At 37.8% G+C, this 16324-nt stretch overlaps 1 protein-coding gene across 6 annotated transcripts in view; it reads right to left on the bottom strand.

The window, feature by feature from the left end:
- Window positions 1-16324, bottom strand: part of STAP1 (signal transducing adaptor family member 1) — a 60384-nt gene that overhangs the window by 33504 nt on the left and 10556 nt on the right. For 4 of the 6 annotated variants that reach the window (XR_009212077.1, XM_058434691.1, XM_058434686.1 and 1 more), the window contains 2 exons: window positions 14218-14391; window positions 2661-2732 (listed from right to left, as the gene is read on the bottom strand). Coding sequence is in view for 5 of the 6 variants with exons in the window: in XM_058434691.1 (XP_058290674.1) it covers window positions 2661-2732; window positions 14218-14391 (246 nt within the window). In the remaining variant the exon portion in view is untranslated. Of the gene's footprint in view, window positions 1-2660; window positions 2733-14217; window positions 14392-16324 lie in introns of those variants that run through there. The other 2 variants (XM_058434702.1, XM_058434698.1) reach the window with 1 other exon arrangement.

The following is a 16324-nucleotide window of genomic DNA, read 5'->3' as shown; positions in this document are numbered from 1 at the left end:
TCTTGAGTTCTTTTTATCTCCTTTCATGTTTCTTTCAGTTTCACCCAATATGACTTCTTTTACTGTATATTTGTAAGTCTTATTTTTCTGAGTAAAGTAGGACATAAAAATAGGTATATAATTTTTTTCCAAAGCTATTTCTATATTGATGAGGTTGAGAGTAAGTTTGAGTTGGCCTAGTTATATTCAATTTAACCATTCCACAATGTATATATACTTTAAAACATCATGTTGTACATGATAAACAATTTTATATGTCAATTTTTAAAATAAATTCAAAAAATATGGAAGGAGAGGTACAAGGGAAGAAAGAATCTAAAATCAAACAGAAATCTTTTTTCTGAGGGATTGTCTAGATCAAGCTCAGTGAGTTTCGCTGCAACAAAGGAGGAAGCAACAGAGGAAGAGGTGGCAGTTAGATACAGTGCAGTAGCCTGATCCATTGATTAGAGGAAAGGAAGTCATATCTTTTTGTTTTTATTTGTATCTTGTGAAGAGGCTTAAAGGTCATCTGTCTAACCTCACTGACATCTGATGGCATCTCTGCCAGGGTATCCTTTCATTAGTCATCCAGTCTGTGTTCAAACATCTCTAACGTGGAACTCATGCCCCCTGAGCACCTCTGCCTACTAGCAAGTTTTTTCTTGTATTAAGCCACAACTTTCCTCCAATTTTCATCCATTGCTCCTAATCTCTTCTTTCTGGAATAACATGAAACAAATTCAGTGACCCTTTCACACAACTTCCTGACAGCCTTTCAAATATTTAAAGGCAGCTTTAAATTCTTCCCTTTTGTAAGACAAAAATCTACACTTCTCACCTTGTCTATCCCAGTGCTTTCTTCTGAGACTATCACTTTAAAAAGTTCCCAAAAGGTCTGTATAGTCCTAACAAAAATTGGTAGATGGGCAATTCTGAGACATTTCATTATAACAATCTCCTCACGGCATGGTGATGAAGAAGGCTGGCTTCAGAGCAAGACCTGGATTGTACCTTTGGTATTACCTATCTGACCTTGTACAATTCTTAATCTTTCAACTTCACTAATCTCATCTAGAAAGCCACAATTAAAATAGCACGCATTCTGCGGAGTTGTGGGAATTAAATTAGGCAATGCGTGTAAAGTGCCTGAGTGCTTGCTATGTGCCAGCTACTCTCTCAGATCCTTACACGGACTATCTCATTTAGTTATTTGAGAACCTGATAAAACGGACTACTATTTTTATTCTAATTTTAGAGATTTGAAGACTGTGTTGGAGATCTTTTGTTTGCTCTTTTAGATTCACTTTTATTCCTTCACCACCCAACACTCTGCATCAGGAGAGAGACCTGTATGGACAACATCAAGGGGCTCCGTGCCCTTTGAGTTCCTATTGGGTTGGACCACTGCAGAACAGTGGCAGGAGATCAGAAGAGGGAGTGTGGGTATTTATTACCCGACGCAGTTGTTCCCTCCGTCAAAGATGATACCGTCCTCACGGCAGTCACCTCCATACAATTCTCACTGCTTTCCCACTCTTCCCTCTCAGTCCTAGCCATGCTAATGAACACTGTTGTTAGCCTCAGGATTCTGTACTATCTTTGTAATTTTCCTACACCCTGTTTACTGCTTCCTACCAGTTTCCTGTCTGATAACACTGAGACACGGAGAGGTCGGGTAACTGGCCCAAGATTCCGCAGTTAACAGTGGCAGGGGCTAGGACAAACACCCAGGCAGGCTATCCGAAGAGACCAGCCTCTCGATTATTAAGCTTCACTGCCTCTTGCCATGTAGTAAGGGAGCAACGACTGTTAGCTCTCTTATTTACTGTGCGTTAGAAAAGGTTAGAATAAAAGCTCTTTTATATTTACTGACATCAGTGGGAAATTGGAATGCACAGAAATCAATTTTGTAAAATGTATTATGGCATTTGAAAACATTCTACATTACACAGGTTATTTTTCTGTCTCATTAGATGTTGGCTTCTAATAATGATGTTCTAATTATTAGATGGGCTACTATATCCAGATCCAGAATGTTTATATCTAATCAAGTTACTGGCTTGTAAAGTCTCTTATAGTGTTCCAAGGTAGGTAAGCATTTGCCACTAAAATACTATATCTTATTCCTGGAAGAACTGAAACATACAATCAAAATTTGAAATTAATATGAATAAATAAACCTCAGAATCCCTTTATTGTTATTCTTATGTTTAAGCCTTTAGAAGTCCTGCTTTGTGAAATATGTTTTTGTCTTTTCAGAAAAATTAAATAATGGCTTTGCATGCTCTGGAGACCGTTTTGTTCCTTTCCAATTGTAACTGCATGCCACAGCAAGACAAAAAGCGGGAGAAATTGAAGCTATCACTTGGTATTAAGTAAGATATGTGCAGATGTCTTGTCAAAAATTTTCACTTTTTAACTAAGTTTAGTTATCAGAATCAGAAAGAAAAGAATGAAAAGTAAAAAACATGAGTCAATATCTTCTTCGGAATTGCCCAGGAAAATTTACCATCGTTCCTGTCATCATTGGCGGTCCCCACAGATTTAAACTTTATTTTTTGAATTAATTTTACCAGAGCATCTTTATTCTTGGATGGCAGAAAATCCAAAATGAATAATATGCTATGTGACAAGGGTATATTGGGAAACAATGGAATCAGCTGAACATGTTTACTTACTATTGTACTCTTTTTGTCGGTATAAAAGAAAAGTGTAGTTCCTCTCAACTCTGTCCAGTAATGCTCGTACTCCTGTGGGAAAGGAATCATAGGCATTATTCATTAGTGTATATTCAACTATTTTTCTAATGATACTATCCTTCGTAACTTTCTTAATTGCTTGTGTGATATAAGAAGTCTTCTTTATCCTGGATAATTCTAATTTTTATAGCTTAATTTTACATTTAATTCTTTTCATTTTCTGAGATAGGTTCTGTGGTCTCAATATGTCCCCGAGGCTGGACTCTCCAACTCCTGGGCTCAAGCAATTCTTCTGCCTCAGCTTCCCCTCCAAGTAGCTGGGACTACAGGCATATGCCACCATGCCTAGCTTAACGTTTAATTTCCTTCCTCTCTCCCTCCTTCCTCCCTCCCTCCCTCCCCCCTCCCTCCCTTCCTTCCTTCCTTCCTTCCTTCCTCTCTCTCTCCCTTTCTTTCTCTTTTCTTTCTTTCTCTTTCTTTCCTTTCTTTTTTTCTTTCTTCTTTCTTTCTTTCTTTCTTTTCTTCTCTCTTTTTCTTTTCTTTTCTTTCTTTTTTCAGAGTCTTGCTCTGTTACCCAGGCTGGAGTGTAGTGGTACAATCATGGCTCACTGCAGCCTTGAACTCCTGGGCTCAAGCAATCCTCCCACTCCAGCCTCCAGAGTAGCTAGGACTACAGGCCCATGCCACCACTTGATTAAATCATTCTCAAATTTATTTGAGTATAACATTTCAGATAAGGATGTACAACCATGTGCCACAAAAAGATCTTTTGGTCGATGACAAACCGCCTATATGATAGTGGTCCCATAAGACACAATGGCACTGAAAAATTCCTATCAGCTGTCATAATGTTGTAGTACAATGCATGACTCAGGTGTTTGTGGTGATGCTGGCAAACAAACCTACTGCATTTCCAGTCAAACAAAAATATAGGACATATAATTATGTACAGTAAATAATACTTGTTAATGATTAATAAATGACTATGTTACTGGTTTATGTACTTACTATACTATACTTTTTAATCATTGTTTTAGAGTGTACTACTTCTACTTTGAAAAAACATAACTAACTGTGAAGCAGCCTCAAGCTCGTTCTTCAGGAGGCATTCCTACAGAGGGCATTGCTGTCATAGAGATGACAGCTCCATGCATGTTACTACCCCTGAAGGCCATCCACTGGGGCTGGGCATGGTGGCTCACGCCATAATCCCAACACTTTGGGAGGCTGAGGTGGGTGACTCCTTTGAGGCCAGGAGTTCCAGACCAGCCTGAACAATATGGCAAAACCCCGTCTCTACCTAAAAATACAAAAATTAGCCAGGCATTGTGATGTGCACCTGTAATCCCAACTACTCAGGAGGCTGTAGCAGAAGAATCACTTGAACCCAGGATGCAGAGGTTGCAATGAGCCGAGATCATGCAACTGCACTCCAGCCTGGGCGACAGAGCGAGATTCCATCTCACACACACACGCACACACACAAAATGGAATAAGATATGAAGGTGGAAGATAATGATATTGATAATCTTGACCCTGTGTAGGCCTAGGCTAATGTATGTGTTTGTGTCTTAGTTTTAAACAAAAAGCTTAAAAAGTAAAAAAAAAAAAAAGAATTTTAAAAATAGAAAAAGCTTATAGAATAAGGATATAAAGAAAGAAAATATTTTTGCAGAGCTGTGCAATGTGTTTTTGTTTTAAGGTAATGTTATTACAAAAGAGTCAAAAAGTTAAAAAAGTTTATAAAGTAAAATAGTTACAGTAAGCTAAGATGAATTTGTTAATGAAAAAGAAAAACATGTTTTATAAACTTAGTGTAGCCTGAGCGTACAGTGTTCATAAAGTCTACAGTAGTATCTGATGATATTCTAGTCCTTCAGATTTACTTACCACTCACTGACTTACCCAGAGAAACTACCAGTCCCGCAAGCTCCATTTATGGTAAGTGCCCTATACAGTTATACCATTTTTTCTTTTATACCATATTTCTACTCTGCTTTTGCTATGTTTAGATATGTTTAGATAAACACTTACCATTGTGTTACAACTGCCTACAGTATTTAATACAATAACATGCTATACAGGTTTGTAGCCAAGAAGCAATAGGCTATATCATACAGCCTAGGTATTTAATAGGCTGTACCAGCTATGGTCGCATAAGTATACTCTGTGATGTTCACACAATGATGAAGTCACCTAACAATGCATTTCTGAGAATATATCCCCATTGTTAAGCGACTCATCACTGTAATTTGATTTGTGTTTAAGTAGTTCATTTTCTAACTTTCTTCATTGATTTAAGACTTTTTATGCAATTTCAGTGGAAGCTTACACATGTCAGATGGACCAGTGAAGAGCCCAGCATAGGAAAAGCATATAATATCTACCTTCTAAGACAGATGAAAGAATTTAATGAATTAATACATATAAAGCACTTAGCAGAGTATATGGCTCATAGTTGGGGTTCAATAAATAGTATATATTATTGACAGATCAAGAAAATGTGAGAAATTGATAATTTAACACCATCAAAGCTAAACTTTAAAATCCAAATCTTATTCATGTGGTGAATATTTAATTATTAATACCTTCATATTACTCTGGCTTCTACAGAAATATGACTTTTGAAGTTTAAAATATTTAAATAACCTAGTCAAACTCCCATTTCACTCAAATGAGTTTATTTAAATAAATATGAAGAGTGACTATATTACAAAAGAATGGCAAGTAAGTTTTAAAAATAAAATCCTTTCACATCTAAAGATTTACTTTCATGTGCAGCTTTTCCCAAAAGTGTGTTTTAAAAAATTCCAGTTATTTTAATAAACATGTTAATCATTCCTTCCTTTATGGTTTGATAAGCTGATGTTTTACAACTTATTGAACCATCATGACATATATTGGCGATTAATACAAGAAAGTTATATAAAGAGTTTTCTCTTTTATTGTACATGTGAAGATACTTTGTTTTATGGTATTTTGTGTCTCTTCAATATTAACGTATCCTTTATGTTTTTTAACCAGTAAAATGTTTGTCAACTCTTCAGAATTTATATGCTTATTCTCTCAAATAATGACAACTCTATAACCCAATCTTGCTTTTAATTCCCTGGCTACCAGGAAGCTCAAGATTAAATTCATTATGAACTACAATCACCGTTTTTTTCTTACAGTCTTGGTAGAACTCTTTTCTTTCTTTGTCTTCATGGCTAATAAGATAATATATCAGTTAGCTTCTCCCATGTAACAAGTCACCCTATAACTTAGTGGACTAAAATAAGCAAATGATTTCTATTTCTCACCATTCTATGGTTGGCTGATGGCCTTTCTGATCTGGGCTTGCTTGGCTATGGCTGAATGGTCTAAGGTGGCCTCACTTACTTGTCTAGGGTCTTAGCTGGGAAGGCAGGAATGACCGGGAAGGCAGGGACAACTGGGGTCTCACTCTATCTGGTCTCTTATCCAGTCAGCTAGCCTAGACTTGACACATGCTGGCAGAAGGATTCCCAGGAACAAGAGAGAGCAAAACCCAGTGCGGAAGCTTATTCTAAGCCTCTGCTTGTGTCACATTTATCAACACATGTCACATAACCCAATCCAGATTCAAAGGCTAGAAAATTATTGTTTGCTGTAAGTTCAATTTTAAAAAATAAAATAAAGGTTAGAGAAATAGATTCAGCCTCTTTGTAGGATGAGCAGAAAAGTCATATTTCAAGAGAGGTACATACAGTAAGACTTGAACAAATTGGTAGTGTGACTGCAGCAGTCAACCTCAGGGGCACATTGGAATTTGGGACAAGGTATCTTTGTTCAAGCTCTGCTGTGTTTTCACCTATCCTCCCCCCAGTTGAGAACTGGTTATAACATGTAATGAACCTGCTGATGCCTCTTGGACCAAGAACAAATTACCATAGAAAAGAACAATTCAAAAGGGCATATTATTGAAGGATCAGCCAATAAATGGTCCTCAAAGAAGTAGTTATAAAACTAGGCAAAGGGATTCTCTCTCTTGTCGGAAATCCAGATGCCCAATATATACCTGATACGTCTCAGAGTCAAGCAGTTTAATAGGACAAGAAAACACATCTTAATGTCAACCCCATCCAAAGTCTTTTCTTTCCTTCTTTTTATATAGGATGTAAAGTGTTATTGCTATAACAGTATCCCTTTACCTGTCTTTCTATCACCTTCTTATACTTTCTAATCTATTAATCTACTCTATTTTTATTTTATTTTATTTTTTGATGGAAGTCTCACTCACTCTGTTGCCCAGGCTAGAGTGCAGTGACATGATCTTGACTCACTACAACCTGCTCCCCTCTGGGTTCAAGTGATTCTCCTGCCTCAGCCTCCCCAGTAGCTAGGACTACAGGCATGCGCCATCATGCCCAGCTAATTTCTATATTTTTAGTAGAGACGGAGTTTCACCATGTTGGGCAGGCTGGTCTCTAACGCCTGACCTCAGGTGATCTGCCCATTTCAACCTCCCAAAGTGCTGGGATTACAGGCGTGAGCTACCATGTCCAGCCTACTTTCGAATCTATTCTGCTCAGTGCTGCCAGGGTGAATTATTTCCTTTGCAGAGAGTAGGACTGAGTATCTAATAGGTGTGTTTGGGAGGCAGCAAGCTCAGCTCAGCCCCTTCCTGTCCTCTCTCAGCTCAGTCTACCAGGAGAGAGTGAGTGTACTGCTCTGTTCCCTGCCATGTGGCAAAGGGCCTCCAAGAGGTTCAGGCTTGTGGCTCTTAATCTGAATCAGTGACTTGATGTAGCTCAAGGCTACCTAAATCTGGAGTAAAATATTAGCACAGTTTGGACCTTAAATCTAAACTACACATTGATAATTTGTCAATAATAAGAGTAACTAACTGATCTTCATTTGTGTGATTTCTGTGTCTGGCTGGGGGGCAAACTTGGGAGAAGAAAAATTCTAAGAAAAGAGTATATAAAAAATGTAAAAAAGAGGGAAGAGGGCTAGGCGCGGTGGCTCATGCCTGTCATCCCAGCACTTTGGGAGGCCGAGGCGGGCAGATCACCTGAGGTCAGGAGTTCGAGGCCAGCCTGGCCAACATGGTGAAACCCTGTATCCACTAAAAATATGAAAATTAGCCAGAGTGGTGGCGGGCGCCTGTAATCCCAGCTACTCAGGAGGCTGAGACAGGAGAATCTCTTGAACCCGGGAGGCGGAGGTTGCAGTGAGCAGAGATCGCGCCACTGCACTCCAGCCTGGGCGACTCTGTCTCGGAAAAAAAAAAAAAAAGCAGTTGGGTTGGGAGGGGGGAAGAGAAGTGGGTGTGACTGCCCATGGAGCTTCTTTTTGAAATTATGAAAATGTTGTGGAATTAGATACTGGTGATGGTTGTGTAAGTTTGTGAATATATCAAAAGACACTGAATAATAATAATTATTATTGTGTCTCCTATATGAGATTTTACTTTAAGGGACCAAAAATAGGAGTACCCCATAAACACAACCCCACCTCCTGCTATTGCTCTATAGGGTTGTTGAATAATTTAATGGACTAATAATGTACGTATGTAAATCACCTGAGACCTGGGACATAGCAAGTATTTAATGAATGTTAGGCACTTTAAAAAAAGAAAAGAAAAGAAAAAGAAGAGCATTGCCCTAACACTCAAACTAATGGCAAGAACTTTGCGTTTTTTATTAGCCACATAATACTTCTTCCATGTGGTGATTTGTATGTGTGGGTGTGACAGCAGCATCTAAAAATTTCTAAAATAGATCTCTTTCAATGGCAATATGTATGAGAAGGAGGAAATATTTTGTAAACCAGAATAATGAAACCCGTTGTCATTCCTATGTAAACTCCCCCTTTCATGTTTTCTTAAATAAAGAGATTTAAAAATCCATTGAGAAATGTGGCTTGAGAAGTTGCTAATATATACTAGCACTGTGATCAGATAGCCATTCTGTAAAAACAATATGGGAGTGACTAGTTTTTTTCACTCTGTTAAAAAATACTTGTACTTTCTCAGATCTGACCTATAATTACATAACAAAACAATTAAAATTTATCTGGCAAGTTGTTTCGTTTCTTTGCTTATCAGACCAACTCTCTTTAAGGCTTCCCCATCCTGCATTAATGGTAAGCCTCTGCAATGAAAGGAGTAAATCAAGGCTCTCCTGTTTTTTGGAGCTGGGAAGCAGGTCAGGAAGAGTGCAAGAGGAGATGGGAATGTAGAGAAATGCATATTGTTCCGAGAACTTTATCATCTGTGTAGTTTGTTTGTTTGTTTTGAGATGGAGTTTCCTGTCACCCAGGATGGAATGCAGTGGTGTGATTTCGATCTCTGCTCACGGAAACCTCCACCTCCAAGGTTGAAGCCATTCTACCACCTCAGCCTCCCAAGTAGCTGGGATTACAGGCACATGCCACCATGCCTGGCAAATTTTTGTATTTTTAGTAGAGACAGGGTTTCACCATGTTGACCAGGCTGGTCTCGAACTCCTGACCTCAAGTGATCCGCCCGCCTCAGCCTCCCAAAGTGTCATTTGTGTAATTTTACTAAAGTATGGCTTCTAAGATCTAGTCCAACTCCAGGATTGTGTGATACCTGGAGGAAAACAATACAAGAGAAAACCCTGAAGTCAAAGCCTACCACTCTGTTCATCTTCCTAATCAGCCTCGTAAGTACAGTATTACCCTGCCATAAAGTATAAAAACTAGTATTACCGATAGCCAGTAAAAGTTTATTGAATTCCCTCTGTATGTACATGCAGACCTCCTTTGAACTACTGAGAAAAATTATAGAGGTGTTCAGTCTCAAAAGAATGAATTTGGTAAAGTTAAATAGGGAAAAATGGGAGTTTTACAGGTAAGCAAATGTATATACTTGTGGAAAGGATTAAGGATTTATTAAATGTAGGGAAAAGCAAGTATAAAGGCACTGAGTTGAAAGCAAAGGCAGTCCTGGAAGAAAAGTAAGGTTACAAATAGCATTAGACCCTGTGAACTGCAACCATAGCTGCAAACCTAAGGACAGACCAAACTTGTATTCAGTATGCAGATTCTTACAGGTCAGTCTTGATTTCATTTCTGATAAGATGTAATAAATACACATATAATCTGAGTCATTTATAAATATCAATCTCAATAAACAACATCTAGGTACCTATTCATATCTAGAGAAATACTTAAAAATTAAAAAAATTAATTTGGAAGGACATATCTTTGGAATGAAGCACAAATTTCTTTTTTTTTTTAACAATCGTTTGTGTGAAATCACTGATGTAAGAAAAGAGGCTGAAATAAGACTTCTGAATTTATCACTAGCTTAACTAGGAAACCTACAATCAAATGGAATTAGAACTTGAGTTTGAGAAGCAGCATAGTCAAGTGCATCACAATGAAATCCAAACTAGCCTCCTTAATGGAAGAGGAACCTTGAATAACCTCTGTGGCCGGAACTCACTCATTTGTTTATTTGGAGTTGCTTGTTTTAGAGAGACAGGGTCTCGCTCTGTTGCTCAGGCTGGGGTGCAGTGATGCAATCATAGCTCACTGCAGCCTCGAACTCCTGGGTTCAAGTGATCCTCCCACTTCAGCCTCCCAAGTAGCTGGGAATACAGGGTGTGCTACCACGCCTGGCTAATTTTTTGATTTTGTAGAAATGGGGTTTTGCTATGTTGCCTAGGCTGATCACCAACTCCTGGCCTCAAGCAATCCTCCTGCCTTGGCCTCCATAAGTGCTGGGATTACAGGCATGAGCCAGCATGCCCCACCTACTCACTCATTTGTGAAGTGAATAAAATAATTTCTACCCAGAAGAGTTACTGTAAGGATCAGAGTGACAGAACACTAAGAGCCTAGAGTGGTATCCATTATATGTTATACCTCAAAAGGTTGTATTCATTATTATATAGTCCACTTAGTCATTGGAGCACCCTATTCAGCTATGCAAGAGAGTAATTATTCTTTTTAGAAAGGAGAGAACAGATTTAAAAATGTGAAGGAATCGCCCAAATTCTAGAATTGGACTGATACTTTTATCTCTTGACTCCCCAGTGCTCTTTTCTCATATAACTAGCAAAAATGAATTAACTAGCAAAAATGAATTAACTAGCAAAAATGAATTAACTAGCAAAAATGAATTACAATGCAAGCTCCAGTTCAGTTTCTCTTCCCCTCTTCCCAATAAAAAGCTCTTATTCTTTCTTTTTTTGTGAGCAAGTAAAGTACATTTACCTAAGGAAGAATGTCTCCAAAATGGGATGCATAAATTCCAAAGGTGTGCAAGAGGATCCATTGGGAGAGAAAATTTTAGAATATTTAATTATATTTTATTTCATCTTAATTCATGTTTTATATATCAAATAATTTACATGGAGTAATAGTACGGGAATATATATATTTATAATTTCCAAATGAGTTAATATTCTTTTGTTTGTTTGTTTTTGAGATGGAGTCTCGCTGTCTCCCAGGCTGGAGTGCAGTGGCGCGATCTCGGCTCACTGCAAGCTCCACCTCCCAGGTTCCCGCCATTATCCTGCCTCAGCCTCTCCGAGTAGCTGGGACTACAGGCGCCCGCCACCACTCCCGGCTAATTTTTTATTTTTAGTAGAAACGGGGTTTCACCATGTTGACCAGGATGGTCTCCATTTCCTGACGTCGTGATCCGCCCGCCTCGGCCTCCCAGAGTGCTGGGATTACAGGCGTGAGCCACCGTGCCCGGCCCACCCAAACTCTCTCTTATTTTCAAACGGTCCCAGAAAAAATGAGAAATTTTCCCATTTGTAAGAACTGCGATGCCAATGGTATTCCACTGTGGCATTTAATAGCTTTGACGATAAATACATCTTCCTGGTTAATCCAGAATCCTAGTGCTGTGGCTTAAATAAATCTTCCCATATTATCTTTTCCATAAAGATTATGTGTTTTTCATGGGTTCTTGACCTCAGATTTAGAAACCTTCTAGAATTGCATGCAAAATGGTATACGTTGTTACATTTTCCTGGGGAAAAGCTCTTTAAATACTTAAAAGTGCCCCACAAAAAATGGCTAAGAAGCACCTCTCAGCATTTAATGCCTTTATAGACCAGGTTACTTTTCAGTTATACTTTTTCTAGTTTAAATGTTCTGAATGACTTTGACAGAGACCCAACTTTACATTCTGCAGAGCCTCTCAACTTCCTCCAGCCAATCAGCTCCAAAGATTACTTGGCTATATACCTTTGGCTTACCTTCTGTTCAAAGATTCCCTGGCACTTTGCTGCCAATTGCTTGGAAATTCCATTTATTTTCCTTAGATTTTTCTCATAGCTTCTGTTTTCAAGTACTCTAATTATCACCATGCTCACTCTCCTTGGAGTCATATTACTTGCAGACCTCAAACTAATTTTATTACATGAATAAGAGTATGATAAGTGATGAAAGGGTAAGAGAATGAATCAAACCTTTAGTGTGAGCCAGGTGTTTTACATATGCTATCCCTTTAATCCCTGAAACCACCACATAAGTAGGTATTATTGTCATCCTCTTGCTCTCTTCTCCCTGACATACAAGTAAAAGGTACTTTGTGGCCTAACTCAGTGGCCCTTGCCTGTAATTCTAGCACATTGGGAGGCCAAGGTGGGCAGGTTGCTTGAGCCCAGGAGTTTGAGACCAACCTGAACAACATGATGAAACCCTGTCTCTATAAACAACACAAACATTAGCCGGGTGTGGTATGTGCTTGTAGTCCCAGCTACTCAGGAGGCTGAGGCAGGAGAATCACTGGAGCCAGGGATGTCAAGGCTGCATGAGTAGTGATTGCACCATTGCACTCCAGCTTGGGCAACAGAGGAGACACTGTCACACACACACACACACGATACTTTACTATAAATTCAAATAGAAACACAAGTTAATTTCATTGGAAATATTTATGCCTATAGTTATTCATTCTGCTTCAAAGAATGCTTTCTAAGAGAAGGTAAAGAGTAGAAATTCGGTAAGGAAGACATCATTCCTACTATATTAAGCCTCTTGAAAATAAAATCTTTGTGTTTTTTTCATATTCTCCAGAAATAAGAGTGATGCTTGGTGCATAGGAGGCACACGATAAATGTTGAGTGAATAAATTGATTGAACACCTACTATATCCCAGAATATACCTTAGGAGGCAAGTAGCAAGTAGTATACTCTCTATCTTATAGTTGAAGAAAAGTCTCAAGGACATTGAGTAACTTGCACAAGATCACAAGCTGTAAGTGGCAGAACCATCAGATAAAGGCACTATAAAATTCTTATTCTTCCTGCGAACCATACCAATGACATGTCTTCTTTAAGCATTTAAAAAAAACTGCTGTCATAAACAGTTCTTACAAATACCTTGGAAAACATTCAGTGAACAACCAGATTTAAATTGCTAATTAGAATTTTTTTTTCTCAACTTCCCTTTCCTGACAAAGTGTGACTATGTGGCTTACCTGTGGTGACAAGATTGAATTTACAGTAAAAGCATATAGGATCAATCTAAAAATATTCTAATATAACTGAAAGATAATTATTTATGCATGTTTAACATCCATAACAGAATACAAATTACCATGTCTTTACTCTCAAATAGTAAATGATCTGATTATATATGTAAGAAATGTGAGTATGCTATTATAGATTTTTCATATATATAATTTTTCCACAAGTATTCATAAATCCTCAGAAAATATATGTTAGCATCATTAAACATTTCTGATGGAATTTCTGAAAACCTTAAAATTTTTCTAGTTTTAGTCAGTATACAATTTCATAAAATTTGACCTAAGTTAATGATTTTTTTCTTTAATAATAGGCAATTTTGGGCTTATTTCTCTAATTAATTTCAAATCATCCATAATTACTCTTTTAAAAGTAATGATTTTAACTAACTATAAGTTTCAATTATTACATTTAAAAATACAGAATGCTTCATGGATTTTCTTAGAGCAAAGGTATTTATGTAGCTTATTGTACTTATTACCCACAGTAGTACCCCCAAAATTAAAAGTCACTATCTTGAATAGTATTTTAAAACACATAACTATATATAATGTTAAACAGTATGAACTTTGTCATTTTAACAATTTTTACAAAAGCCATTTTTAATAATTTGTTCATTATAAACTTCAAATGACTGAGAACAGGAGCAGGTTTAATTTCAATCATGATATTGTTTTATCTTAATGGCACATGTCATCATTGAAGCATAGCAATAAATTGTGGAGAAAATACAAGAAACATTTTATCTCCCAAGCCAAAATCTTCTGTGATATTTAAATGAATTATTTGGAAATTTAGCTTATTGAATTTTTTATATTAGTGTCTTAATATTACAACCTGTGTTATTATACATATTATATATATAGTATACATACAGGTTTAAGCCAGACATTGTATTTAAATTATGAAAGATTGGAATCATTTTTCTGAGCTCAAAGAAGAGAAGATGATTTAATTTCAACAGAAACAAGGAGGTCTTAATACATCACGTCACCATGAAATAAATATTAAATTAAAACAGAAGTTTTAGGTTTAACATTATCATCTATAGACTCACCCGGTATCCTGACCTCTTGACTAATAAAAAACCTTCAAAGTACAAAGGTAGAGCAGTAATCTTTAACCTTTCCTGAAAGATCCTGCGAGGGGCTGGTTTTGGGGGCTTCTTAGCCATCATACCGCTCCTTTGGTGTGTGGTTTGGTTTCTCGTCTCAAACAAAATGAAATCTTCCTTGTGTGAGAGGAAAAGGCAACTGTTCAAAGAGGAAGTCCCAAATTGCTTTTTAACCACCAACAGGACACACACACACACGCACACACACGCACGCACACACACACACTTTTTTTTCCATTACTTTTTGTGAGGTAAGAAAGAACAGGTGTAGACTGACTTTTAGAGGGCAGTGTCTGGGTAATCTACATGTGCTTAGATTTAAAGCAGCAAAATAAACAGAAGATTAACATCACCAGCAGATGAAAGAAACAGGTGCAGAGATTGTGAACTTTAGGGAGATATCAAGAACACAGTTATTCTTTCTATCTTTGTTTTTGTTTATTGCTGTCCATTTTTATTTGCAGAAGACGTGACTTGAATAAACTCTGCTTCATTAAAAATTACTTCATAGAATAATTTTATTAGTACTACTTTTGTTGGTTAAATATTTTAGGGCCAAGTTTTGTGTAAATAAAAAAATAGTTCTATCTCATGCCCATTTGATTCTTCACTAAATATAAACCACAGTTATGGGAACATGGAATATGGATTTTTTTCTTTCTTCTTTTTTTTTTTTTGCCAGTAGGTATTCCGAGTACATGAGTTCCCAATGAATATTTAGTGTTATGTTTTGAATGTGTCCTCCAAAATTTATGTGTTAGAAACTTAATCCCCAATGCAACAGTGTTTAGAAATGGGACCTTTAGAAGGTGATTAAGTCATGAGGCATCTGCCCTCATGAATGAATTAATGAATTAATGCTGTGGGAGTGGGTTTCTTTCTCATTTTTCAGAGGCAGGGTCTTGCTTTGTTGCCCAGGCTGAAATACACTGGTGCAATCACAGCTCACTGCAGCCTTGACCTCTCAGGCTCAAACAATCCTCACACATCAGCCTCCCAAGTAGCTGGGACTGCAAGGCACGTGCCACCACTCCTAGCTAACTTCTTCATTTTTTGTATAGACAGTATCTCCCTATGTTGCCCAGGTTGGTCTCGAACTCTTGGGCTCAAGCGATTCTCCTGCTGTGGCCTCCCAAAGTGCTGTGATTACAGGTATGAGCCATTGCACCTGGCCTGGAAGTGGGTTTTTTATAAAATCAAGTTTGGCACTTTCTCGCCTGCTATCACCCTCTCTTGCTCTTCTATCTTCTGCCATGGAATGATGCCGCATGAAGGTCCTCATCAGGTGCTGGCCGTGTTCCTTGACTTCCAGCCTCCAGAACCATGAGCCAAATACATTTCTGCTCATTATAAATTAGCAGTCTGTGGCATTCTGTTACAGCAACACAAAGGAGTCTAAGATATTTGGCAAGAAAATATCTGGCAGAGAAAGCTGTAAGTTTTCAAACTTTTATTTTGTTATTTTGTGCTTTCTGAGCTGCAGACCATTGATACTATGATTCATGGATGGAGTTCCCACAGTTATCTAGTGAGATTTATAAAGCTATACTGGGGCCAAAGTGCACTCAATGGTTGCACGTAGGAAATGGTCCTTAAGAGATTGGATTTGGCCTAGCACAGTGCAGGAAATGATGGGAGAAAAGAATATTAGAAGGAATTTTGATTTGTCTTACAGGGGTCCTAAGAATTTCTACAATTGCCTATTTCACACTCAGTATTTCAGAACTACTCTAGATTTAGAACAGCCTGGGCCCAGTGAGACCAGCCTATTACTAGAAATCAAAGCAAGCCAGGAGTCTTCAGCCTGATTCTCCTTTCCTAACGGAGAGACTACATGGCTTTCTCCACCAGTATGGGTCCCACTGATCCTGCAGCTGTAGATATGGGATGCCAAATTGTCTACAAAGTGAGGTGGAACAATACAGACTGATTATCAGTAAGTTAGAGAAGAGTGTTCAGATGTATTATCAAAATGAAAACAGCTCGAGACAGAAATAGGGAGTTGAAGATCCAAAATTACTGCTTTGCTTTTGTAAGTTTAGACCTGCTT

The sequence above is a fragment of the Hylobates moloch genome, unplaced genomic scaffold (assembly GCF_009828535.3).
Source record: "Hylobates moloch isolate HMO894 unplaced genomic scaffold, HMol_V3 SCAFFOLD_2, whole genome shotgun sequence".
In the NCBI taxonomy this organism is placed as follows: domain Eukaryota; kingdom Metazoa; phylum Chordata; class Mammalia; order Primates; family Hylobatidae; genus Hylobates; species Hylobates moloch.
The sequence above is the reverse complement of the archived record's forward strand: the minus strand, read 5'-3'. Positions and strand labels throughout refer to the sequence as shown.